At 39.2% G+C, this 27330-nt stretch overlaps 1 protein-coding gene across 5 annotated transcripts in view; it reads left to right on the forward strand.

The window, feature by feature from the left end:
* Nucleotides 1-27330, forward strand: part of THSD7B (thrombospondin type 1 domain containing 7B) — a 309193-nt gene that overhangs the window by 193348 nt on the left and 88515 nt on the right. For all 5 annotated transcript variants that reach the window (XM_027748995.2, XM_039386349.1, XM_027748994.2 and 2 more), the window contains exons 14-15: nt 15431-15625; nt 19769-20032. In XM_027748995.2, coding sequence (XP_027604796.2) covers nt 15431-15625; nt 19769-20032 — 459 coding nt within the window. The remainder of the gene's footprint in view (nt 1-15430; nt 15626-19768; nt 20033-27330) is intronic.

The raw sequence follows: 27330 nt of genomic DNA on the forward strand, positions 1-27330 counted from the left end.
TAAACTTTCCAATTTTAAGTGCTTTGATGAGAAACAGGGCAAAATGTGTTTGCTCAAATTGTCTTATCTGAAGCCTTTCAAAGATGCCTGTCTTTCCTAGTGAGCTCAGTTTCACAGGTAAATGTAAATAGTGCAAGTAACCAGGAAAGGAATTTAGAAGGATTATGGAATTTCATTTGACCCTAATTGCTAGTGTTTCCAAGGGGCAAACTTAATAATAACGAAACTTATTAGCAATTTGCAGTTGGTTCTGTGGTTTGGCAGGTATTACATTTTCCCTGTGAGTGAAATAATCATCTGATGTGTTATCAGAAGTTAAATACACTTAATTCTTGGGCTTTAGTTGAGTAAAATTTGATTATATGCTTTGTGGAATGTAAATGTTAAGGTTTGCAGTGATGAGTATTTGAGTACAGCTGTCAATTAGCACTAACCTGTCAAGTAGGTTGATGAGGAGAGCCTAATGAACCTGCTATATTTTCTCCCAGTGCAGTCATCATCTGCTTCCATTGCTTGCAAACCAATTAATACATGTTGTATAGATGGAGTTCAGCCACAGGTTTTTCTTGGTGTTGAGTTTGCCCAGTCAGAATGGTGGAAGCAAAAGAAATGAAATGTGGAGAGCATTTATTGAGCAACAGTCTGAACCTTGGGTAAAGTTGCAGGAGGAGTGCAGAATTTGGTTTACTGTTTAAAAATCTTTCTGGGTTGCTCAAATTATATTGATTAAATGATAAACAAAGTACTTTCTTGAAATCTCACAGTTACTGGCATAAACTCCCCGATTGAATTATGTGGCAAACAGAACACTATAAGGGAAAATGTCTTTACCAGTTACAGTTATATCTTTTTTTAAGGATTTCTTATTAAAAATTTCATCTCAGGGTTTTCTCAGAAGATAAACTAGACTCGACAAAGAAGTTAATGCAAAAATAAGCTATTGCAGTGGCATCAATGAGCAGATACAATAAGCAAATAAGCAATTTGCAGATAGAGAGTCAACATCCCATGAAATGTTTATAAAGGTAATATTTAAGATCTCATAAAATCAAATTGTATTCAGATACAATAACAAAAGTCAGTAATAAAACAGTGGTGAATCAGTCCTAGAGATTATCATGAAGCAAAAGGCTCTATTCAATTTCAGAGGTTTTCTTTAGTGCTAAGCATACTATATGTTTTTATGTCATCTCCACCCAATCTTTGCTCACCCAGTTGCTCGTGTTTAGAGCGCACACATCCAAATCAAACTGCTGGAGGCATGTGTTTTTTGATGCAATATAATTTAATTATTAGGAAAGTCTTTTAGGATTCACGGTGCTGAGCATTTTTAGGATTTTTGTTCTCGAGGAAACAAGCTATTCTAAAATGAGGCTACTGTTCTTAATTTTCTTCCCCTGTGTCCATCAATCTATTACAGAAAGAAAGTTGATGTATTTAACTTTTATCCTTTTTTTTTTTTTTAAATAGTTGTCTCTGCTAAATGATGATTTGTCCCAGTATCTTTGTGCAAATCAAAAATAAGCTGATGCTCACTTCTGGCACATCAAGATCAGTTTGCTAGAGCTGGAATTCATTAGGACAGACATTTGAAATAGCCAGCTTATCCTTGATAGCCCTTTCCCTGAAAGGAAAGACACTCCTGGGATTGCAGCTGACCCTCTTGGTGAAGGATGGTGCAACTCAGGCCAGTTTTTGAGAAAGTGGGTAGGAGAGGGGACAGTGCCTGATTTTTACCACATTTGCAAGAGGATCCTTTGTTGCTTTTAATGCCTGTTTCTAGTTCTGATTTTGCATGCTTGTGCTGCAGCTTTCTGCTAATCCTTAGGAACCTGACCTAATTTTCACCTTGTTTTTTGTTTGAGGACAGTGTTTGAGGGCTAAGCTTTTGACTGAGCTTAGCTGATCTCTCCTACTCCAGCTTATCCCCACCATGGTTGTGCCCATTCCCTGATAGGAGAACTTTCACTTTTCTCTTTTTTTTCTGAACTGCACCCTTCTTCCATTTTCTTTTCCCTACCAGCCCAGCCTTCCAGGACACCTTAGTTAGCGTTAATGCAGATATATTTATATGAATGTATTAATCTATCTGTCTGTCCCAGCTGTTCTCCATTGGTTCCTCCTTATGGCTTTTGCTCTATCTGACTGGAGTTTACTCTGTCTCCACCCTGACAGACCAGATTTTACCAGTTGTTCTTTGTAGACTATTCCAGAGATGGAAAAGATGTATAATTTGTAGATAAAATAAAAAATGTCACCTAGCATTTATGTGTTCTTTCAGAAGAGCTGCCCCCCTTTTATGTTAGTATTGCAGTCATGTGAATTAAACTGTTAAATATTGACTACAATGTGGTTTCAATAAAAAATATATGTTATTGTGATAACTGTGTGAACATTTTCAGTCTGATTTTAAGACTTTGGTGAGTAAGTATATCCTTATCGTGAAACCTTAGTTGTCTAAGCTGAAGTATGATAAGAAGATGATGGAGGAGCTGTCATGACTTGGGAGAGGGATCTGGGTGCCTCATTGGGCACAGCCTCACATGGTGTAGGTACATTGGGCAGCCGACTTGTGGGGGACAAAAATCAGGTCCCATTTCTTCATTTCCTTATGTAAGTTACTCTAAAAATAATTGTTTAATACTTGCAGCGGGTGTCTGTTGTTTGCTATTTGTTCAGTGTTTTTGTGGGTGTAGCAGACTTTGTGTTGATAAAGAATAATTTGATTTTTGAAGGTGATTCCATATAACGTGTTTGTTTGAGGTGGTTACTGAAGAGTCCCACTATCACCATAATGGAAAGTGTATTAAACTTCATTTTAAACATATATGATAGAAAGGTAGATAAGCATTTGAAACATTAGAGTTAAGCATTTTCTCTCTTCTTCACAATCTTTACTCATTCTTTATTTTGGAGAGAACTGTCAATCTTGCATCTTTTAACTTAAATGTAACCCATGTACACGCCAGCGTACACTTATTTTTTCTGGAATAATTTTATATGGCAATGTGAAGTGAGCTTCTGTTATATTGGACAATGTAGAATCCAAGAATCTGTGCAAAGCACCATATGATTCTCAGGGGGTTTTATTTTGTGTTTATCGTATTGGAAAAGATTGTTGTCTCATCAAGACTTCTCATTTATTGATAGCAGACACATCAGTATTGGCAGCTCATCTTTTTTTCCCTTTTTATTAGAAAAACCTTACTGCATTTATTGAGTAGAGAAAAAAAAAATATTTTCTTTTTTATATGGGTACACAATTCTCATCACAGGAGATAACACTGTGGTTTGGGGTAGTTTTTTTAAACTTCACTGTGTTTTTACAGTTGTATGATTACCTAGGCCAGTGGGTTAATAGTTAAAATAGCCATTTTATGAATTTCTTTATTACTTTCAAAAACTAGAGAACACCTTTTTTTTTTTTTATCTTGTTGTAATTGGTAACTTTACCAACAGTACTTTTCAATACTTTCTTCTTTACCTTTTGAAAAAGTCCAATTTCGTGTATGTTGTTAACCATACACCTTCAGTATGTGGTATTTAATTTAATATTATTTTGGTACTTTTGATCCTTACATGGAAGGCTTTGAAGATGTCTTTGGTTCACACACCTAATGCTTTATGAGGCAAACAAATAAGTAATGCAAGCTTTGTAGTCAGTGTGCTATGTAATGACCTAGTCATAATTTTTCAGTTGACGGTCAGCACATATTAAATCAGATCATCTGTTTGAAACAGTTGTATTTCTTAAGCTGCATTTGACAGTTCATAATCTTATCTGTGAGAATTCCTTTCTTCCTTCATCCTGCCTCAAAAACAATATCCATGCAATTGAACTTTTGGTAGAAGTCAAGGTCACAGCTTTGGAATAAAGTTATATAAGGGAATTGCCTGTCTTTGTGTTGAAAAGGTGAGTAAATCAGAAGTACTGATATGGTGATCTAAATCTACAGTGTGTTCTTTTGCATTTTATAGAAACAAAATGATAAGAAGTTTTCTTGACTTTTAAAAACTGTTCTTAGTGAGACTTTCTTGAGAAAGTATCTTAACCTATATGGAAACTGCACTTAATGAACTCTGCACTTAAAAAAAAATAAAAAAAAAAACAGGAATGGCAGTCAATTATAACATCCATTCATCTATCTATCTATCTATCTATCTATCTATCTATCTATCTATCTATCTATCTATCTATCTATAGATGTCAGATCACACAACTTTTCAGAAATGACAGGAGTTAGGAACCCAAGGGCCTTCCTAAGGAAAGAGGTGTGCTTGGAGTTGAGTGAGGGGCTGCTGGACACTCCCAACCTCTCAGGCTACAGTTCTCCTTCAGATTCTTTGTTCTTTTTCTGTGTTTCATCCTTTTCGCTGCTGGGTCATTTTGAACTGTGGGCAAAATTATTTTCAAACATGGCTCTTGTTCAATTCCCTCTTACCCCCTTTTTTTTTAATACACATCAATGAGATCTGCTGATGTTAGGTGAAGAGCCAGTAAAATAAAAATCAAAGTTGCTTCCAAGGATCCTCTTCTTCCTTATTCGTTGATTCAAACTTTCCAGCTTAATCAATATCTCCTTTATTCCTTGTTCCAGTCACCTTGTAGGCCTGAGTGAAGGCAGTGGTTTTCATAGCTTCTAGTATGTTGTTGCTAAATTGTTCATTAAGTGAAGAACTGACATATTACACACACCGTCCCCAAACTTCCTCATTAGTGTGGCCCTGATCTACTGAACAGTAGTGTTACCTTCAGGGGTTTTTTCTTTGGGGGGCTGTGGAGAAATATAATAAATTGCCTTTTTTTTTTTCTGAACTGAATTATACATTATTCTGAGTAAGTGAAAACCATGGATGAAATATTGGCATTTAATAATGTAATACCAGAACCTCCTGGCATAAAGTTTCATAGCTAGACCAATATTTAAGCTGTTGAGCAACATTATTGCTCTACTAAACCTCCTCACTTCGCCCATCTCTCTGCAAGACTTACTATTGCCTCAGGCTGTAAATGGAAGATGAGGTTTTATTATAAGTCTCCTGGATTAGGTACACAGGAACCACACTGGCTGACATTGGCTTTGATATATATGAGCAAAAGTTTATATAGTCATTTTTGCTGTTTCTATTCTAAAAGTTAATTAACTGATAAGATATAACCCTGGAGTGTGGGCCTTCAAATAGGACAAGACAAAGTTTTAAAGAGAAATTGAGACAAAGGTCTGATGCGACGAATGATCTTGGAAAGGCAAAATGCCAGTGCAGTAGCTCATGGAACCTCCCAGTTCTGTAGAGCTGTACAGTCTGAATTTATTTGGCCCTGCCATGTCAAACTTGCTCATAGACACAGATTGCTGTGGGTTCTTGCTATGCTGTATTTACACTTTGATTATAGCAACAGCAAGACTTAGTCTCCCAAGTACAGCACATTTGTATGAAAAGTTCCCTTTCCTTTGGGCTTCTGATGAATTAAAAAGCTGCTATTTACTGTTTCTTTGAAATACACACTTGAAATTCCAAATATCAGTTTTCGCCTCTGAAAAGGGAATGTGATGTGAATCTTGATGAATCTTCAAAGTATTGAGTTGGTTCTGCATTGAATTTTATTTCCAAATAACTTATTCTAAAATGGAAGAATTACCACTTCAGGAAATTTTGGAAGTCCCTCTGGTTATGTCTCTTGGTTTTAAGGGACATGGTAGTGCTGGGCATAATTGAACATAGACTTTGTTCCCTCTTCAGGGAAGAAAGGGTCAGATGTTCCTCCGGGCTTTGTGTCACTGAGGCAGCCTCAGGTCCAAGTTACTGATGTGCTCCTTAATGATGCCTTCCATGGCTGGGTCCTGCCTCTCCAGAGGTGAACACGGCTCCTGATGCTCTGTGTGGACACTGAGGACTTCCCAGGGGTGTGGGGGATGTTTCTGCCTTTACAGGAGGAGGAAGCTGCTGGTAAATGAGCCAGGAGAGGCATGTGAACTAAATGGTGGGTCCACTGTTGCTGCACTGGCAGAGTATGAACAGCCACCTCCATTTCTATGAAATTTTATTCCAAGTTAATTTCCAAAGATGACCTTCCCCTGCTTTAAGTGCTCCTCAATTTAAACCTTTGATGTTGTAATGACAGTTGGCAGAAACCTTCTGCATCCAGAAAGATTCACACACGGAGCAATTTTATGGGAGAAACGACTCTGAGCTCCAGCAAAGATGAACAAAACTTCACAGGTGAAAAGAGGGTATAAGATGAGAATCAAACTGATAATTTTATTATAGCCAAGATTAAAATGGTTTTTACTGGAAAGAATGTAATAAAAGGAAATGTAATGTAGTGTCCTAGCCAGCTCTACCCTGGGGTTGGCTAGAATGAAGCACATGAAGATTAGCTAAAAATACTAACAATATTCCAGTAGAGTGGAAAACATTTCTAGGTCTGATGCAATTTAGTTTCTGTTGTATTAATTTGTTTTTATTGCATTGGATTGCTTTTTTCAGTTAAATAAATCATAAATTATGTGATCTGAACCAATGGTAAAGAAACCACAAAAAAGAATTTTTTGTGTCCAAATATTGTATCTGTTATAGATGAATGATCCTATTGTGATCAGTCAGTGTTTGGATTGTGTAATTGCTTTAGAAACAAATGTTTGCAAACAAATGCTTCGTTCATAGAAGAATCATTAAAAAGAAAGTGTAATAGGATCTGTTTTCCTATTGAAATAAATGTGAGTTTCCCCATTGTTTCAGCAGGAATGCAATCTGCTTTATAAACCCCCCTCAATTATAACAATTTAGTGCAAACTTAAGATAAGTAGCAGCAGCTAAATAAGAAATGTTTCTTTTTTTTCTGCCTGTAAGAAAGGAAAAGAAGATCACTGTATGGAAAACATAACATCCTGTAAGATATCTGCCTTTGCATCTTCTCTGATTTTCTGCTTTGTTTTTAAGAGACTAGAAAGAGAAAGCAAATAGTCCCTTGAGATCTGCTAGCTTCAAAAGGAGAGTAAAAAGGAACATACTAGCAGTGAGAACGGTCTGAACAGCAAATCCAAGGAAAGATGGGTGTAATTATTTTTATTATTCTGAAGAGTCAAATCTATTGGATCTGCTTCACTCACACACACAAAAAAAGTTCATTTAGCATGACCCAGGGGAAATACCACTTCTTATACTTACGGGAATCAGTGTCTTTTCTATGCTCAGGTTAGAAATATACCCTTCACTGTCTTGGACTGATAGTCTCTTTTGGCAAATTTGGATGTCTTTTTTGAGTTTGTTTGTCTTTTTTTTTTTTTTTTCCCTCCAAAGAAAGGATGCCCTGAGGTGGGGTTTCTGTAAAACACTTTTTCCCTGCACAGTGGGAATATTTAGGAAGAAGTATAAAAAGCCTTTCTGGGTATATAATTCATACATTGTGTGTACATGTATGGAACTCCCACACATCAGAGTGTGACTTTGCTCTTACTGGGATTCCAATCTGCCTACCTAGTTTTCCCACTGGGTAAATCTCCTGAAAGGCCTCAAACATTTAATTTTTCAGGGTTGTGGGTGGGAAATTTTTCACAATCTCTTTCTGCCTCTCTCACCTTTAATCTAAGTACAGTGTCTTTATTGTACTTCGACAGTGCTGACCCTTCAATCTCAAGTCCAGCATCTTTATTTTCTCTCATGAGGTGGACAATATTATATGATGGCTGAAAGATACTTAATTTAGATAACATGAATTATTTGAACATGTATTTCTGTTAGCTTCAGTCAAAGTAATTTTAGTTGTTTTATCAGTTTTAGGCTGGAGATGAGTAGCCAGACTTCAGACCTCAAAGCATTTAGTATTCTTATCTGTTCTTTAGAAAAGTGATAGTCGAAGTGAAAAGTTTTATGCAGGACCATATCTGCAAAATCCATTGGTACTTAAGAAAACTTTGAGAGCAGTTTCTGCGAGAGGAATATAGATGAGGATGAGTTGAAAAGTTGTTGGAGGGCCAATGTATGTCTGTAGTGCTGGTCCCTGAGAAGGGGTCAAGGGCAGTGAGTTTTGAATACCAAAATGAGAAGAGCCAGAGCTGGGGATTGGGGAGCTGAGGTGAAAGGGTAAATTCAGATCTGTAGGTGTTGCCTTGGACCACAATGTTTTAAATATACTCTTGGGGCAGTTGTGAATATCGTGGTATGTTAGTGTTATGTTCTGGATTTAGTACCTGTGCTTTACTGTAAAGGGAGAGATGGAGTAAACTGGCAGAGTGTCTGCCTTCCAGGGCAAGATTCCACATGTATTCTCCTAACCCCACATAAACCAATGTTTTGAATGCCTAATTACCTGAAAGTTGATACAAGTGGATAATTTTGAATTTTAGCAAAACCAATGCCAAAAAAATTCAGACTGAAACGGACAAGTTTACAGAGCTGTCTTCTGAGTCTTCCCAAGACTGGGGTTTGCCATGGGAGTCAGCTGCAGTGTTGAACTCTCTGCTGCCATTGTGAGAGATGACCTTGGGGTGCTACCAAAAACTGGACCTGGCTGGAATAAAACAGGTTACATGAGATTCTAAGTTCATCCAGCTGCCACTAAAAACCATGTCCAGGGAATGTATAACTGAGGAAGAGCTTTCAAAAGAAAGTCAGTGCTTGCTAATTCAGTGATTTACCAACTTGAGTTACTAGAAGTACTGTAAATGTTGGTTTTGTTTTCCATTTCCTCTCTCTTGTGTTGTGTGGCATGCTTCATTCTCTGTATTTACTGTCATCTCAATGTGTGTATTTATAGCAGGATATCTTAGTTTTATTTTCAAGTGTGCAATAAATAATTTATCTTAAATATAACTTGATGATAGGAGCTACAAAGAAATCGAACTCGAGTAATTTTAGTAATTGTGGGCCACAGAAAGAGGAAAAATATAAGCATATTTTTGTATTTTATGTTCTCTGAAAGGAGCATAATTTCTATCATTAATCATCTTATGCACTTCCATTGATTTTCTTTTTAATAGAAAATGAAAGTAAAGCCATTCAAAACCTATGATAATGTTAGGAAAAAAAGGGAAAAATTGTGAAAGATTCTATAGACTGATTGCATAATGTAAAAGCACTCAGATTGCAGTTATTCTCTGGCCAGAGTAAATTTGAAACATTAAAAACTCATATTGTTTTGTCTTTCTGGCCAGGCAGAGTGTGAATCCCTTAGAATAAGAAAACCCTTGTATGAAAACAGTGCTCAACATTAATGAATCAGTCCTGTATTCTGCATTCACTGTGTGGGTGTGAGGAGGAATGGGCTTTATAGCAATGTATTTTTCTCCTGCTTCTCCTCAAACAGTGGTTCAGTTCACAGATGAGGAAGATTAAAACCTCAAGTCACACAGCTTGGCAAAACTGACACGTGCAGCTCAGCTCTTGCAGCAGTTCTAGTCCTGTATTCCAAACCGAATGATCGGTCACCTCATCCATAAGTATCAAAGAAAAGTTGCACTTTAAGGAGTTATTTGAGATGGAACAGAGAGAAGTGAGTCCAGCTGAAGGCATTAAGTGGCAGAGGCTGCACTGGAGGTGGTCCCCAGAGACCTGTAGCTGGGACTGCTTCTGAGGCTCTTGTGCCTACATTCAACTTTTTTTTCCCCATGTCCCTGTCTTATTGTGGAAAGGCTGTGGGGAAAAACTAACCTAAAGAGCAGCTAAAACATGGACCTTTAACTTGAGAAGGATCTTCACAGTTGTGCATGCTTTTTTTCCTTCACTTCTATCCCAAACTTCTGCCCTTTCCCCTGTTACAATTTCTTCTCCATGCTAATGCTCTGCATTAACTTTTCTGCCCATTTCTCTCACCCTTTTTCATGCAAATAATTTCAGTTGCTTTCCTTTATCTATTCAGCTGGTATTTACCATCTTTATTGCATCCCAACCTCATCTTGGGCTCCTCTTGTTTGTTTATAGAGCAGGTTGGTGGGGATCTGTGTTTATTCAGTGCTCTGTTTGCTTGGTGGCATTTGTTAGCCCTTTAGCACTACTGTCAATATCATTAATAATTACAAAATGCGAAACTGGTGACCTCGGAGGCAGTTTTCCTCATGCATAACTAGTTGTTCCAGCTCTTTCTCGGCTATTTTTACTAGATTTGTGTCTATGATGTCCTTCCTGGAATCATTTGTTCTTTTCTTCAGATTTACTTTCAACGTTTATCTTACGGTTTGCTCCTGTAAGTCCAGACATCGGACACATTTCCGTGCAGGGAGTGCTGCTGCATCCAAGGGCTGGAGTTGAGTGTATATTTATGTCCTTATAGGCTCAGGGCCTTAGACTTAAACCTGAGTCTCAGCAGAGCCTTATGTTACGTCTTCTATTATGTCTGCTTCTGGTCTCCTATAATTAGGGTTGTGTTAACACACCAAGAAAAACCTAAATGTTCCACCGGGGATTTTGAAGCAACTCATTGTAACTGTAAAGGAGTGTCAATATAGAAAATAAATGAGGTCATTCTGAGTTATGAGACTATTCTTATAGTCAGCAAGTCTGGACTCTTAAATTATTTCCTTTTTTTTGAACGTATTACCCCTTAACTTCTTTTCCACTTATAGTTAGTAATATGTGTAAGAAATTATATGTTATTATATTGGGATACCTAGAATAATTATGCAACACAAAGTGAAATTTATTCTGAACAATGAGAAGGAAAAAAAGCTATATTAAAATAATTTCTTTAACTTTACGTGCTGGCTTTGATTTGTCACACATACTTGGAATTTGAAGCCAGGGAAGATTGTTACCTTGTTGTGCCTACAGCTCTTGAATGTTAGAGCTCTTGTCTAACCTCATAGCTCATCCTGTTTTTCCTGTACTAATTACAGCCATTTGATTTGCACTACTGTATTGCTTTAGTTTCTTTGGCCTTCCCAGAATTATCAGTCATTGTTTTCTGATGTTCTAATGACATTTAATTCCAGAGTTTTGAAAACACTAATTTAGTTTTCACAAATTGAAAGTGCCACAGTACAACATAATTTTACTGCTTCGCATTTGATACTCTCACTCTTTAGCATTTTTACCCTTTGGAATCTGTTGAAATGCATTTTTAAAGGAGAATTGATTATAACTTTGGTGAATGAATATGATTGCAGCGGCTGTCTGTAATTGGATTTTTACTTAAGAGGAACTATATTTATGTTATCTTTCCTTATTGGATGCAACGCTGTGCCTATAATGTTTCTTTTTCAATACACTTCTTTTTGCCAGGACCATCTCTAGTGCTCTTCTAAGTCAGGCCTGTGCACCTGAGGGCACCTGAGTTATCCCAGTTTGATGCTGACATTCCTCTTTGGTGATGATGGAAGGAAGGATGCCTTCAGCGTCTCTGCAGTTTGACAGCGTACAAACATTTGATTTCACCATCTAAAAGTTTATAGAACAAGTGTCTGCTATTTACTTTCAATTTGAGAGAAATGTAGTTAAAGAATATAGCTTCCATATGCTTCTGTGTGCCATATGCCGAGGTGCTGGGATACAGACATGCTCTTGTGGGTGGAAATATAAAGCCAGAAGACAGAGACTGTCACACTGAATATCCTGTTACCAGTCCTTGTTCAGTCTCCCAACAGGACCCTGTAGCAGCAGAAAGGGAAACTTCCTCCCCAAGCTGTACATTTAACACTTGACTGATGCCTTGAAGCAAAGCAGTTGCATCTGCAGTGTTTTCATTGCTCATATTAATTGCTGAGTTAGGTTGGCACCTTCACAGATGTATCCACATGGTCTGTTAAACAATTCCAGCCCTTTCCTGCAAAAAAGTTATTTTCTTTTAGCCTCTTAAACCTGCCTACCTTTCAATTTAATTCATGATCTTGTGTTTATCATTACAAGAGAAGGTGTACTTTTTTAAAATTATTTTTATGCCAGCAGTTCTTTTTATATCAACAGAACTGCATCAAAATGTCATCTCACAGTTTGGCCCCAAGTGTTTAGTTCCAGTTTGGTGGTGTTGATTGGTGGTAATAAAAAAGAATAGGAGGAGTTGAAAAGGAAATCCTACATTTCCCCACTTCGTGGGAATCAATATTATAATTTGAAAGCCTTTATCTGGCAGTGTCCTGTTATTAGCTGTTTTATTCATATGTTTGCGTCCATTTTAAATGCTGCAGAGATGGTAGAAATCACACATTATGTCTAGGAGGGATTTATTACTCTGATTTTTTTTTTTCTCAGTGCACAGGGCTGCAAATGGACTGCATTTACTCTCCAGTGGTATCCCCCTTAAAAAAACAAAACAGATGTTGACATAGCAGAAATGGCTTTGCGGTATGAGTTTATTTAAAACCATTGTGACAGAACTGAGGATTAAGGGGAAATATTTTTTATGCAACATAAACCACATATGAGCCAAACCAATCAGTAGTTCGAAACCACTGAGGATAAATAATTTTACTTTCCTGGAGGTTCACTGAAAACAAATTTCTCTCATTCTCTTTCCAGAAGTGCCTGTATATGAAAATATTTTTCTCTTAGAAGTTAAAGCTAACTAAATTGGGAAGTAAGTTTGCAGCAGGCAGAAACGAGGGGAATAGTTCCCAACTGAACCACTGGAATGGCCCCGTCATGTCTGCTGCTTCCTGCCTGCCCCTTCTCAATCCATTAAAATGCCCTAAATGGGCTTTTGTTTTATTATTTAATTTATTTTAGCAGTTCATGCTGCTCACCTCAAGCGTGGTTGTAAGCATGTAGCAGAAATGCTGCTTTTGCTTATGAGTGACATGCTGCAAAGATCAGGCCCATTAAGCTCATGCTTTTGAACATAATTCAGTTTAGACTGAAGAAGTCATGCCCTGGCATAGTTTCGAAGACGTTTGCAGGCTCTTGGGTGCAAATGAATTGCCTCCTAATATGACTGAAATGCCCTGTGCTGCTTCTGAGGAGGTGTGGGGTATGTAAGGGTACCAGATGCTTGTGGCTGGCATTTAATGGTGTTCTGTGAAATGAGGAGTGCCTGCTCTCCCCACAAAGTGACATGGATGCAGGTCAGGTCGCCACAGAGGTGCCCACCAGCTCGGTAATAACACTGATGGCCTTGGGAAGTGCAGAAGTTCAGGAGTGTGGGAAGCAAGTGAAGTGTTTGCTCTCCAGAGCCAGTATTTTAGGCATCAAGAAAAGTTTTTTGGATTCCTTGCTCTCTGACTGCTGCCTTCTTGCTGGCACAGAGGCTTTGTTGCTCTGTCGGGAATGACTGGATGGATTTACATGATCTGCACTTAAAAAAATTCCTTAAGTAGAGAAGAAAAGCAATTCTGTATTTTCAACCACCTGCCCATCCCTAATCACATCACAAGAGATCCTCCTTTAGGTCTTATGTCTCTTACTAGACTATCCATTATATTTTCTTTTCAACTCTTTCTTGTCTCCATGCTTAGACATCTATAATGCACTATATTATTTGCTGTTTTAATTCAACTTTGCTCTACCCATGTGTCTATTGTCACCAATTTCTTTAAGCTCTGTGATCTCTGGCAAAGATTTGCTCTGATCCTATATGTCCTGATATATCCATCTATTTTAGCATCCAAATAGGCTCAGCGAACTCAGTGAATTATTTGTATGCTGAAAACCATGAAAAATAATTTTTTTATTTGTTATACAACCACAAGTCTGGCTGCATGGGGTTGGCAGTGCAGGGTGGTGTTCATGTCCCTGCCAACAGCTGCAGGGATGCTGAGAAGATGGTTTGCATATCCTTGGCCAGACTTCACGTGGACACGTCTGTGTTGCCAAATCTATGGTGTCCTTGCTGAAGGTAATGAGGCTACACAGACCTTGGGCATCAGAGTCTATTACTTGTTTAACCTTCCTGAAGAGGGCAATTACACCACGTCCCCGTACAGAGCCCTGACCTGTGTCCTTGCCCTCCCGTAATTGAGAAGGGGAACAGCTCCAAGTCTGACTGCCGGAGTTGGGAGCTAGGAAGGGTCACGGGATTGAAAGTGAAAGGCAAGGATCAGCAGTTTAGAGGTAGTTATTAATATGCTGATTTGCTGTCACTTGAATCTAAAGAGACTTTTAACAATTGCTTGCCTTTTGCATGCTCTTCAAAATACTGACTTTTTTTTCCACAGAAATCTAATTACATTTTAATAGAATGGTTTTTTATTTCCAGATGGTTGCCAACCCACCCCTTGCTCCCATACAGTACTGTAGTTAAAACCCCAAAATCATGTGTATTCATTGCAGAGTTACACCCCAGTAAGTCCTTTAACTGCAAGAAAACAGAGTTCTTTTTCCCTTTCTCTTCATGCACTCATAGTCACATTAAGTGCTGGCAGCAAGGAAAACTATATGCGGACTCAGAAACCTGAATTATTTAGCAATCGTCATAAAGTAATATCACAGGTTGTTAAAGTTAAATATTAAAATCTGGATTAAATAATTTCATCTTCAGTGCCTTTATGATACAATGTGTGGACTTGCCTGAAATCAGAGAGCCCGACGTGACGAAAGTATTGTGGCTGAATTCAGTTCCTTACTCTGTCCCTGAGTTCATTACTTTAATCAAGTCATGACCTTCCTTTGCTTTGTTTAACCTACACTGTAGGGTATAAATAGCCTATAATCTTGGAGATTTTGTGGGAACTAATTATTATTAATGAAATTAAACACTCCATGATGTGCAGGCTATTTTTATTTATTATAATTACTTATTATAAATTCACTGAAACTTTAGCAACTTTTGTCCTAGGCTTCCTTTGACTCAAATTTATGCATTAAGTACTTTTTTTTCTCCATCATGGCTATACAGTGCCAATATCCACGCTGAAAACTTAATCATTACAGTCACAAAAAGGACAATGGACAGAGAATGGGAGAGTGGAAGAGGTAGCACAATATTTAGGGAACTCATTTTGGAAAGGCCAGACCTTGTATTTACACCCTGCTGCAAGAAGCATTTAGCTGTAGCTTCTGCTGCTCAGTCATTCCTTTAAGCTGAAATATGGAAAAGATGACAGTTTTAGAGAAGGAAGCTTTCTTTTATAGTTTTTAAATATTTTTTTCTTACTTTGAAGCGGTTTCAGTTCCATGAGTAGCATGTCCATCAGAGCTTGTGAATCCTGGCCTCAACCAAATATGTTTTCTGGCACATAACCACAGTATTACATGTTTTGTTGCTTGGTCGTACAATGTGTCATTGGTTAAACTGTTGCCACAACCCTTAAAATGACTGCCTCCTTGAAAATACTGAATTTATATCACCATTCTAATAACACACTGCTCAAATAAGAAAGTGTCTTGATGGTTTTGTGGAGCTCCTAGCACATCCTTGAGTGACCCGTGAATAATGACTAAAAACAAATCAGCTTTATTGTGTTAATCCAGGAGAGTGAATCTCACACAGAACACAGGGACTGACTGCACAGGGTATGATACAATATATACAAGAATCTAAAGATGTCTGTGCCTTTCCTTTCAGCTGTCACGTGCCTGTCGGAGCAGGATGGCCCTGCCGATGTCGGTGACTGTGTGCGGTGGGCAGGAGCGATGCCATCCCCTGTCCAGGAGTGCCTCATTCCCTGCAAAGATGACTGCACATTTACCCCCTGGTCCAAATTTACAGCCTGCTCATCTGACTGTGAAACAACTAGAAGCAGGAGACGGTCACTCACAGGTGATATATTTTATAATGTTTATCTGATGGTGATACTTGTTATTAATGCTCTCAGGTGTTGTTGGACTGATGGTGGGGTTGTGGGAAAACCCAGAGTAGTTATCACCCTTAATTGATTTTTGATAGTGGTCATTGCCTGCCTTATGCACATGCATTTTGGTATGAGAATAATGCAGGAAAACTCACTGATGGAAAGCTGGTTTTAGACATAAACCAAATGAAACAGTGACCACTCTTTGTGCAATTGTGACCTATTAATCTGGGAAACATGCAGCAAACACCTATACAAGAGTACAAATCAGTGTCATTTTCTGTTTAAGACTGTTGAAATCTGAAGGAGGTTTAAAACTGGCTGTTTTGTGCTCAGCAGTATTCCATAGTTCAACAGGGCAAATTAATACCATGAGTAAAGAAAAAACAGTACCATTTAGAACAGTTTTGTTCAAAATTTTCTATGTATTCATTATACTCACCAGTTCAAACCATTTCATGGAGCAGTCTCCCATACTTGCTGTCGTGGTTTGTTATTATGTTATTTGAATGCTGACCAAACTGAAAAGCTTTAAAACTCCTTAACATTAATAGCTTGGAACTGCTTGTTTTGCTGAGAGTTGTATTCCCCCACCTATATTGTTAAATCAAATGAAAACGAATTATAATGTTCTTAGGTTTACAAGAAATTTGGCTCTTATTGTTACCCTCAACACTCACACCTTTTCATGTTTCTCTGTTGTGTTTGAGAGCTATGGTGTAGCTGGCTTGAGTTTGCTCCGTTAATAGAGGTAAAACTTCACAGATTTCTACTCTGGAGTGGAATGTTAACATTGCTGTAAGAATATCTACTGGGATAAAGCCTTGGGAACCGAGTGGCAGCAAAATATGGTGGCCACCACTGCTCCTTTTTCTATACTCCCCTTGTCCTTGCCTGCATGGATGTCTTGTTATTTGGTGTGTTACTGCTGGAGTGTTCCAAGTTTTTAGTACCTAACAATTACAGCATACATATATAATGGCTTCAAGCTGCCATTCTTCAGTGTGGCTCATTAAAGGATAAAGATTTCTCTTTTACATAAAAACCAGTATTATATAATGCTCTGTTGTTTCTGGCAAAGAGTGTATTCTGAAATGTTCTCTATGTCAATGCCTGTATGTTTGTAGTAGGAAAGTCTTTGATCCCTGGCAGAATAATAGGTGCCTGATGTAATAGAAAATATTTTAGAATTAAGTGGATACTTACTTCCAGGTAGTTTTAAATCTGAATTTGATTTATGAACATCTGTGCAAGTTACAAAACAGTATGATCCTGTCTATTCCCTTCCTTACTCTGTTCTGTTTCAGACAAAGATTTGTTCAAGTAAGTGGACCAAAAATGGTTTCTAGTACTCAGGTTTTGCTGACTCGTCTCCTCACCTTCACTGTACTTGTGCCCAAACACCACCAGTCTGTCCCCATACGACCTTGCTGGGTTCCATTTCTCCTGCTGGGATGGAGCTTGTGGTCTCAGCCTGTGCCCAGCAAAGGTGTCCTGAAAAGGGAGTGGTGAACATGCGCTGGGTGTCCAGGGTGGGGACAGCACAACACCCCAGAAAACAACAAGGGAGGACAAAATCCGGTGTCAGGGTTGGTTTGGCCACATTTCCGAAGGGAAAGTCGATGAGATTAGTGCTGACTTGTATTTGCATAAAAACTTTGTGAAAATTAGAGGTAGCCAAAAGTCTTGAAAAGGTGCGATCCACACAAAATCTGTCCAAAGATTTAAGGAAAGTGCTATTTTAGGAAGTGTTTTGTGATGTTAGAAGAGTCCTTTATTCATTTGCATTTCACCTCTCTAAGCATGCATGAATTGTACCTCTTGTTCATCACTGTGTGTGTCTATGCTCAAGTGAATGCTTTGGCTTCATTATGAGAGTTCATTAACAGTGTCATTTAGTGGGAATCTGCTAATTGTTCACTAAGTATTTGCTTGCCCTCCACTCAGTTTTTAATAGTATTACTCATTTTACCTTGTAAGTCATCATCGACTCTACATATAAAATTAGTCATTACTTAAGAAGTGAAAGACTTATTACAGAACATGTCGAAATTCAAAGTCATTATGATGAAAACACGTTTTTTAGGTGAGTCTTCAGATAATTAATACAGTTAATTCACTGTATTGTGGGTACAAAGCATTTTCTGTATTTTTAATGTTTCCTGTAATTTTTACGTACAGTATGCGCTACCTGATAATACTTAATGTATATAGTGTTTGTTAGTGTTCAGAAATGTGATTTAAAAAAAGAAAATACTATCTAATTGAAGAGTTTCTGTCCTCAAAAATTTTGGAGATGGTATTTTTAAGAGTAATTTTTAAAGCAGCCTGTGAAGATGATAAAAATATCACCACCAACCATTCTAAAACTATTTCTTTGTGAGGAGTATGAGATCAGTGTCACTTTTGCCCTCAAGTTAGGGGTTTCATAGCAAAGCAGGTGGTAGAGCAAGTTGGAAAAGAAGAGCCATATAAGTGTGAGATTATTCACATCCTTACCTGAGTCTGATGTGCTTTGTGCCATGATGACAAAACAATGGCAAATCCCGAATTCCCATGTTTACTTATATAATGGAGAACATACAACTGCACATATAGGCTGAGTGTGTGGCCCCTGTCAGCTCGTCAAACATAAAATGCTGGAGATGCCACTAGAGAGCTCCCAATCTATTTAAAGCCTTTTAAAAGACTTTCTTTGAAGTCTGAGGAGTTGTACCTGAATTTGCTCATAAATACCTACATAAAAATGTACACATATATTTATGTAAAAAACCATAAAGATGCTGGCACTGTTTGGTTTCTTTCTGTTTAGTATCCCTCTGTGCTGGCAAATTTTACATTCTGCAGAACTCTGGCAGTACAGTTTTAAAAGAGCTGGGGCTTGAAGGACAGTGATATGAAGGGTCTGCAGCCATGGCCTTTACTTTGGAGGTACATATTTGTATGCAAATGGGTACTGATGAGACCCAGCTTGTGTGTGGTGAAATGAACTCTTGGTTCCAGACTATAAAGAGGATTGTTGGGTTATATAACTTTTGTTTGTTTGTTTTTACTATCTTATTTGTGTGCAGTATCAAAGAGAAAACATTTCTTTTGGGATCAAAGCTTTAAAAACCTTCTGCAGAAATGTTTTTAGCACATCCAAGATCCCTGAGGAACATTTTGAGGGTGGGATACAGATGCAGTTTGTTACTGAAGATGAACTCTCCCTTCTGTGCAGATGCCAAATGCAGAGACATTCCTGAGCTCAGCCAGCATCAAGATTGCTCCACGGCATGTTGGCTGACCTGTGCCAAGGAAGGCATTGATTTTATCTTTATATACAGACATTTGTTCCCTGGAGCAGTTGTAGGGATGCAGGGAGCATGGACTCTCTTCTTTGCATTATTTCCTTTTATACTGGGGACCCCTTCTCATGCCTTGAAGTCCTGCAGGAGCAGGGCATGGGGAGTGCAGTTGCAGAGAGCTGTACCAAAGGTTTATTCGGATGCTGCTGCTTCCTGAAACAGGAGCCTTCTTTTAAAACCTGTTGAAGGAATAGACCAAAGGAAAACATAAAAGCAAATGTAACCATTGAAATGCTTTCCAGCCCTAATAATTTACTGAGGATTATCTTCTTCTGTTTTCATCAAAGCACAGTTTGTGTGCACAGCACATCTTTAACTAATTTGTAAAGAAACCTCAAAGAGGAAGTTGTGGCTAATGTAGAGTCCTTTGGAAGTTGTCCTGGCAACCATTGATTGTGAGCAAATAGAGACAAAACAATCAATTTATTTTCATCAGATAATTAGAGAAAAACGATATTATATGAAATTGCAAAGCAGTTTCTGAGCACACCATTCCTAGAGTAAGACTTCGTATTTTGCTCCTTGATCTACCCATCAAAACGCTATTTCCAAGTTCTCCGGTTGCCCCTGGAGATAAATACGTTGTCCTTGCTCACCAGAGCACTGGCAGCAGCTAATAGATGCTTCAGGAACATTCCTGGATATTAACATTCAGATTGTCTTGTTTCTAATGTGTTGAATTCATGCAAGTATAAATAATATGACGTGTTGTTATCAAGAGTAGCAGCTGTTAAGCTAACAAACAGATTTCTGTGGTTGGAACAGGGCGAAGCAGAAAGCGAGACAAATGCCAGAACACAGAAGTTTATCCTCAAGTTGAAACAGAACCGTGCCCTTGCGAGGTGTTTACCTCCCAGCCCCATGGAAATTGGTCTGACTGCATCATCAGAGGAGGCCCATCCGAGCTGCAGCTGGGAATGCCATCCCATGGAGCTTCCAAGGAGTGTGGTGAGGGCGTGCGGCTGCGAGCTCTCGCCTGCTACGATGGGAGCGGGACACTCGTGGAACCATCTCGCTGCAGCAGTTCAGGTAAGGAGATTTAAAACAGCTCCCACACGTGTAAATAGCCCCGGTGCTGAGCACTCCATGGCTCGGAGGTGGAGCTTGTCGTAGGTGTGGCTTGCTGGAGTAGCTCTCACAAGTTTGCCGCGGGTGTTGAACGCAGTTCTTCGAATGTCTTCTTATTGCTCTTTAATGCTGAGGTTTTCCTCAATAGGAGGGTCTGCTGACATTTCTACAATGGAAATGAAGTACAGGAGGGCTAAAGTTGGCTACGCTGTCAGAATAGCAGAGACATTTCTTTTATTTATCTGAAAATCCCATAGAAGTATAAGCGTAGGAGAAGGTATATTTCAATCAGCATTTTGTTGGAAGACAGTTCCTACTCCAGCTTTTACTTGTTTAGAAATTTTTCTTCCCTTTCACTACATTTGGAGGCTTGTGAAGGAAAATGACACACTGCCCTGTGTCATTTTGTAACCATTCCCCCTTGTCCTGTCACAGAGACAAGCCTTTTTCTTAGATTCTATAGCTGTGCTGCCTCCAAACCACTGCTGCTCTCTGACTTAGTCAGAAGGCTTGAGACACCACACAGTGGGATGTAGTAGGTTGGAAGGCTGCTTATGATAGAAGAGGGAGAAATGATGTCTCAGGACAAGATTAACTAATACAGTCTGAACCATAAATGTTCAGAGAGCAGAGAAGCAGTGGGGCTGCTCTGTGGAGGGTCTTCAGGATGAGGATCAGCAGCCTGAGCTGCGTGTAATAAAAGAAAAAAACCTCCACCCTAATGAAGTGATTCAGTCCTGGAGTGAATTCCTCTCGCAGCTGTTGATGGCAGTTCCAGCTGGCTGCACGGGTTCATAAAGCAGCTTTCCATGGTTTGTGTTTCAACAATGTGCTTTTGTGCCAATTGATTATGCCTCTGTGGCCCATGAAGGAGCAGTGCTATACCTTTCCCCCACATTACTTTTTCTTCTACAAAAAGGGAGCTGCTGGGTTTTGAAAGGTGGGTTTGCCTGTGGCGTGACTTGCTCTTTTGAGAAACTCTGGGTTTTTATCACTACTAAAAAGGGGAGGTTGTCTATGCGTGGGGCTTTTCTGAATAACCTTGAAGCCTGTTTTCTGTCAGTGATATTTATGTGGCATTTTTAATGGTCTGGCTTCTCTTAGGGAGGTAGTAGGGAGTGGTAGCTCCAGAGGATTATTGTTGGCTTTCTTGCCTTCAGCTTTTTATGTGAGCAGAAATGATTGCAACACCACCCTGGCACATGTCACAGGACAAAGGGGTGGCCAGTGCTGTACAGCAGGGTCCTCTCGTATACCCTCCCTCCTGCACTCCATTTACACAGTTTTCTGAAGACCCTTAAGTTTGGAAGCGGGATGTAAAGGAGGGGTGAGATGTTTCTACCTTCTGGATACCCTGCTAAGGGTGAACTATTATCTCCAGCCAACCCCTGTTTAATACCTAGGATACATAAGCTGCCCAGTACTGAACACCTTCTGTTCCCTGCAGCAGCATTCCCTTGGTCTCTAGAGGATGTGGACATTTCAGTGACTTTAGTGCAAAGTGCCTAAAAATGGGCAGAAAGCTCCATAGGCTCCACTTCCATCACTTGGGACCTGCCTTCCAACCAGAGCAGTTATGTCAAGATAAGTCTAATATTTATGGTCTGTAGAGCTGGGAACTTTCAAAATGCACTTCTGAACACATTATTGAATTAGTGATAGAAACAAATCATTATCCAATTAATAATTAGCAGAATGCTTTTCAACCATAATAGAGAAGAGCAATTTACAGAAGCATCTAGAATTACTAAGCCCTGAGAAATTATTCACAGCAGTGGTTTTTTTAAGCAGCTCAGTTTGTCTTGTTCACAATTAGTATCAAGTGACCTTTTAACATTTGCTAGCTGACCATGATTATGGCTAATTAAGCCATTTCTTTATATAATGAATGCCAGTCATGGTGATATCTTGGGCATTGTTCTTGCTTTATGAGATGGAGAGGTAAGCGTGTTCCTCTTTTGTGTCCTTCAGGTCTTCTGACTTCTCTTTGTTTCCTGCTCTTTGCCTTTTGCAGGACAGTGCTTTTCCTTCCTTTCTCTTGAACCAGGACAAAAGGGAAAGTTTTAAGACTTAGACCTCAGTTCTTCTACAAAAGGTAGAAAGACAGATGTAAGGATGCAAATTGTGTCTCAAGAGGAGATTTAAGTTTGTCCTAGACTTTATAATGTCCTGAGTACATGGTATAGGACAAAAAAGTGGTACAGAACAGTATTGATCTGTTTGTAGCCTTTCTAGAGAGCAAATTCTGAGCTTTTGCCTTCTCGCTGCAGTGATTTTCACTTTCCCTGACTGAAACCTGCTTGTTGAACTTACAGTTCAGTAGGGTTTGGTTCACTCGTGTCAATGTGACCTATTATGTGAGTGTATCAAAGTTGTCAAGTAAATGTACTGTGAGTTTGAGTCTAATGTAGAGATGAATCACTGCTCAGGGGGGTTCAGGGTCTGAGGCCCTGATCTTACACTGACTTTTGTGTCTGATTCTGCAAAAAAAGAATCCCTAACCAAAACCTCAGTTAAAGTCCTTTCATTTGTGTTTGCCAGCAGTCTAGACTCCAACTGTCCTAAGCCTGTTATCTGCAAATATATTAACCCTTTAAATATACCTTCTCAGCAGGAAATGGATTTTCTCCACATTGGTGTAGTTACCACATGCAGAGCATCCCCTCTGTCCTGACCCTGCACAGCTGAGCAAGGCTTGTGTCATTACTTTGGGTCAACTCTAGTGGGCACACGGGTCATGCCTCGACTAATTTACCTTTCCTTACTGCTATTAAATCTTCTATTAGCTCGTGATAATTTGATATGACAGGATTAAAAATACAAATTACAGATTTTCTGAATTTTATTCCTTTCTATAGCAAGCCTTTCCTCCAATATCTAGAAGAAAGTACACTTTTTTTTCATGACTAGCTTTTGTGATTAGACTGCTACTTTATTTTAGTGGTGTCATCATTTTCCTTGATCACCCATTCAATAACCTCAAGAAATGAGAGACCTGCAGTTTCCAGTTGAGCTAGTTATTTTTTCCTGGATTTGGTTCACACTTCTTTTCCTACCTTTATTTTGGAAATGCACTTATGAAATAGCGGATAGAGGTAACTATCTTTAACTACATTACAAAAATGGAATTGATAGTTTGCCTCAATTTCTCTTCCTATCAGAAGACTAGATTATATTGTGTTCAGCTCACTGCTAGTCCAAAGGGTCTCAATTTTCTAACTGGTGTCTGGAACATCCCCTTTGTACATGAAATTGTCCTTTTAATTGCAGTTCATCCTCTTCTCAATCTGTCATCTGAGTTGCTTGTACTATTTTTGAATTTCTGTCTCCTTTGTTTTGAAAGATTTCACGTCGTCCCTTTGCCTCTCTCTCTTGTATTCTGTGCCAACAGGGTTTTTTTAATCTTGGAGGAACATAGGGTGCCTCATCTGTTCCAAATCAAAGGCTGGAGATTTCTGTGCTCTTGCATGGAGGTTCTGCTTTTGATCCGACAGGCAATTTATGGAAAGCAGGAATTTATGAAGAGTGCTTATACTATTCAAATTCTACTGTGCTCGCAACAAGAGGAACATGGAAGAAAGACACAACAGACAAATAGATCCTGACTTTAAATCACAGAGTGGTTAGCTTCAACCTGCAGTCACCTTAAAAAGCGTTAATTATCTCTAAATTTATGAAGGGCGCGGCAGGGATGCTCATACACCTCCTTATTCTCAACAGTGCCGTTTTCTTGTATGTGTTCTAGTTGCTGGTGGACAAATTGAAGGTGACTGGGGTTGCTCAGAGAGTTCCTTGGCACCTGCAGATGCAGGGGTGTCGCTTGGTTCCTCCCAGGCAGGTTGATGTAACACTGCAACTGAGATTGCTGCTGGCAAGGACACTCCTTGAAAATGCCAGTTTTAATCCCACATGGGTGGGATTAGCAAACGGGTGCACCAGGAGGAGTTAAAAACTTTGGTGATGAGAAAACTGCCAGGTTTTGTGTTTGCTGGAGGGATGTTCCCTGCTCCAAGGCACATCAGGGCAGTGTGTGCCAGCAGTGATAGAGCTGCTTCTGTCCTGATCAGCCATGTCCCCATTGCTGAGGGATTTAGGGCAGTGTGCAAAGGTCATAGATTGGGAATATCAGCTCCTGCTGCTGAAAACCAGGCAGTATCAAGTGTCATGAAGTTTGATTTACTGAAATGTCATCTCAGAGTAATACTGCATTTCTACCTGGGGTGTTCCTTTGGGGTTTGTGCTCCTGTATGTGGAAATTCTGGCCACCAGCCTGATAGATGCTACATGACCTACCTGTGACCTGACACAGGGACCTGCTCTGAAACCCTGCAGGATGTCAGTCCCAGCATTTTCATTTTTGGAGAAAATTAGCTGTTTTCAGGTAGTTTTAAATGCCTAGATTCTAATAATTGTTCTGCAAGTTTATATTGGTGTAGCTCCAAAAGCTGTAAGCAGAGCTTAATAGGTTAAGGAAATGTAGGCCAAACCTATCCTGGCCTGATAGCAAACCTACTACTACTACAAGGTAGTAATTTTGGGGGAAAAAAAGGTTGAAAATGCAACATTGAATGGTTATTTTTGAAAGTGTATAATTTCTGGTAATAACTGTGCTACACATTTTTCCATGTCTAGTAAATTGTGTTTCAAAAAATGAAATTGTTGTAGAAATCCCTGATTTTGTTTCGAAAGTCCTCAGAAATAGAAGATTTTATGAACACAAGTTTTCCTCCTTCTGTTTTTGAAAATATTCCAAAGTATTTAATTTAATTCTTGGTCTGAATGAAATTTTGTATTGAAATTTCGTTTTTTAGTACAATCCATTCATTTCAGAATCCAGCTAGGCCTTGGCTTTCTGTAATCACTGCCCAGTGATAATGAAGACATCCTGTGTAATGAACACTTCATCACAAATCCAAAACACAGCCCCATACCAGCTACTGTGAAGAAAATTAACTCTACCCCAGTCCAAACCAGCACAGTCTCTCTCTGTGGCCTTTTTGTTGCATGACTGTATTTTATTAATGGCTCTATTACTACTAGGACAAACCTTTTCAAAGACTGCTTCAGGAAAAAGTTTCAACTGAAAATTCACCTTGTTCTGTGCCCCTCCAATCCCCTGGCATGGGAATTAGGGTAGCTAAAAGGTCTTGCCAGCTGCAGACAGGACTGTCCTACCCTCGAGTCCCCATTTCAGGGCTCTTCAAAGCCATGGCCACCTTTGACTGGTTTCCTGCTCTCTCACAGCTAAATAGTTTCTTAATTTAGCCCTGAAATCCTGGCTGGGTTCTCCTCTGGACTCTCTCTGACATTTCTACATGTCTCCTTGGGTATGTGGTGACACTTTTAATTACAGCTGTGGCTGCCAGGGGAGCTGTAAGCACAGACACAGAGCCCAGGAAGGACCTGCCCTCCATTTCTTGTTTGACTACAGAATTTTTACATATTGCTCTCATAACAGTGCTCAAAGAACATTGATTTATTCTGTATCTTTTCCTTTCTTTCCCTCCCCCCCCCCCAGATCTGTTCACCATAAGAAAACTTGGCCGTGTTTCTTCCTTTAGGGATGTTAAAAGACTTATCAAATGAAATTGGATCACAGGACAAGTGCTCAGACATTGAGTTCTCTGTGTTTTCCTGGCAACAATATCAAAGATAAACAGCCATCAAAAAAGTTATTTCTGAATGGGTCAAACTGGCTACCAAAGAAGCTTATTTAAAGCAAGGTAGGACTTCCCCTGAGGCATTAGTACGTAGAAATGCACGTTCTTCTAGGTCTTTATCTTCTTACAGAAAGGAAACATGCATCTTACAGGGAAACATTTAGAGAATTGGCTGTTTGAGCAGCATCCTCTGTAAGTGCTGCATTTAGTCATAGTGATGTCTCTTGTTATTCCTTGGCTTTAAATACAAATCTTTATTGCTTATCTTTTTGCCCAAATTTCTTTTATTCTTTTTGCTGCATTCCATAAAATGACCTTTTTGAAGAGGCAGCGGTACCAGACTGTGTGGAGGAATGGTTTTTTACTGACCTCAAACAGACTTTCTCTTGTTTGACACTCACCCTTAGCCTCCTCTTGCTGGACCACCTCTGCCCACCCTTGCTCATGTTCATTCCATTTGCTTTCTGTTATTAGGCTCAGTCAGTTTTTGACAGATTGATTAAAGCTCTTCTATGGGATTTGGGAATGTTTCTAGTGTAGAAATTGTAACTCAGTGTAGAAATAGTCTATGGGAGGTTTAGGGGAGCTGTGAGAGCAAGTTAATGCAGTGGGTGATCTCCTGCCCTGACTCCTGCAGTGGGCTATGGAAAGAGAATCTCTTTGAAATGTGGCCCATCTCTTCTGCCTTAATAACACATTTGTCACAAATACAGCCTGTTATGAAGCAAGGCTCTAATAAAATGTTACCATACAAAGATAGAATTAACATTTTTCTCTCCCTATGTGTCATTCCATTTAATACGTTATATTGGAAGTATGAAGAAATAACCTTTTAGCCTAGTCCTGTTCATGAATTATGTACTCTGGTCTTAAGACCTCTACACTTCTACCGCTCATGGAGAGCTTCGTGATCCTTTTGAGACATGTAGCTGTACTGGGATGTGACATGTACTGGTGGTAATTCACAGGATTCCTCTCATGTCTTACATGGTTTTTTTGCAATGTTTTTTAACCTGTTTGAGCGACTTTCAGTCAAATAAATGGATGACAAATCATTTTTGAGAGGGAAGTGACAGTTCCATATCTTTACCCCTGGCTAGAGCTGTAGGTGTTGTAGTGCACAGCAGTGAGCATTAAAGGTTTTCGTGTCTTGCCATAACCTGAAGATTTTTGGAAGCAACTTCTTGTGTTTCTACTTGTATGGGACAAGGATCCTATAAAAATAAGAATTCCAGGTTTTGGACACAGACCAATGTCTGAATAAAATGAGCAGTGATGAGTTTGATGGAGGACTTTATACAGAAGTAGAATTAGCATGGCAGGGGTAGATGGGCACATAGTGGACATCTCTGTAAGGTGCCTCATGTAGTCTGCTTGATCACAGAGTTTGGGAGACCAACTGAGAAATACAGTGACAGGTGAATTTAGAAGATGTGAGGAAATGAGCCTGAGCTAGGAAATACAAGTGAAATTAAACCTCAGCTCAGTCTGCTCTAAGGATTATCCCTGTGATATTGATGAGTAACTGAGCATTTGTCCTACCTTACTCCATGCCTGGGTCTGAGATATACTTTGATAGCTCTCTGTTCCTCCAAGGTT

Source organism: Pipra filicauda, unplaced genomic scaffold, assembly GCF_003945595.2.
Source record: "Pipra filicauda isolate LSUMZ 115617 unplaced genomic scaffold, ASM394559v2 scaffold47_size6085603_pilon, whole genome shotgun sequence".
NCBI classification, from domain to species: Eukaryota; Metazoa; Chordata; class Aves; order Passeriformes; family Pipridae; genus Pipra; species Pipra filicauda.